Below are 794 nucleotides of genomic sequence, written 5' to 3' on the forward strand. Positions count from 1 at the left end.
GCTTCCTCATAGATAGTATAGAATCATTTTAGATATCTTTAATATTTAAGCCAGATCCAAATTGTGTTTTTATACCATGATTTAAATTTCTATGCTTTTGTTTTAAATGCTGAGTATTTATAAACATCCCAACCACATGTAATAACACTTACATAAAGAATGTGTATGTATTATTCCTTCTACTCTGGGAGTTTTAAATGGTCCTGATGAATTGTTCACAGCCCTTTGGAAGTTACTTCTGAGGGATTTAGTCAGAGTAATGACTGCAGGACATACAGGGGAACACAGCAACTTCAGTTCCTACTTCTGTTTCCATAGGTATCTTTTCGGTACTCAGCTTGGCCTCTGAGTGCACAACCCTTGCTGCCGAGCTGCCCAAAGTATCCTATGTGAAGGCACTCGATGTTTGGCTCATTGCTTGTCTGCTCTTTGGGTTTGCTTCCCTGGTGGAGTACGCTGTGGTCCAGGTGATGCTGAATAACCCGAAGCGAGTTGAAGCAGAAAAAGCCAGAATGGCCAAGGCTGAGCAAGCGGAGGGGAAAGGTGGCAATGCGGCTAAAAAGAATACCGTCAATGGGACAGGGACGCCGGTTCACATTAGCACTTTGCAGGTAAGAATAAAACTATCCTACAAAATGATTTGCACCATCATGGCTCTCTGCGGTGTCAGGAGTGAGATACTTTTTTTGTGGGTGTAAATGTTTGATACAATTGGTATTCACTCTTGTTTTTCCCCCTCATAAATGAAAAGGAACTAAGCACAACATACTTTTTGGAAAACACTTAGGTCAGAC

General features: G+C 41.3%; 1 protein-coding gene across 1 annotated transcript in view; it reads left to right on the forward strand.

Moving 5' to 3' along the window:
• The window catches only part of LOC109372937 (glycine receptor subunit beta), a 10928-nt gene that overhangs the window by 4481 nt on the left and 5653 nt on the right, over window positions 1–794 (forward strand). Inside the window, exon 2 of the mRNA XM_019626466.1 lies at window positions 316–611. Within this exon, the coding sequence (XP_019482011.1) occupies window positions 316–611 (296 nt within the window). The remainder of the gene's footprint in view (window positions 1–315; window positions 612–794) is intronic.

The sequence above is a fragment of the Hipposideros armiger genome, unplaced genomic scaffold, assembly GCF_001890085.2.
Source record: "Hipposideros armiger isolate ML-2016 unplaced genomic scaffold, ASM189008v1 scaffold_679, whole genome shotgun sequence".
In the NCBI taxonomy this organism is placed as follows: domain Eukaryota; kingdom Metazoa; phylum Chordata; class Mammalia; order Chiroptera; family Hipposideridae; genus Hipposideros; species Hipposideros armiger.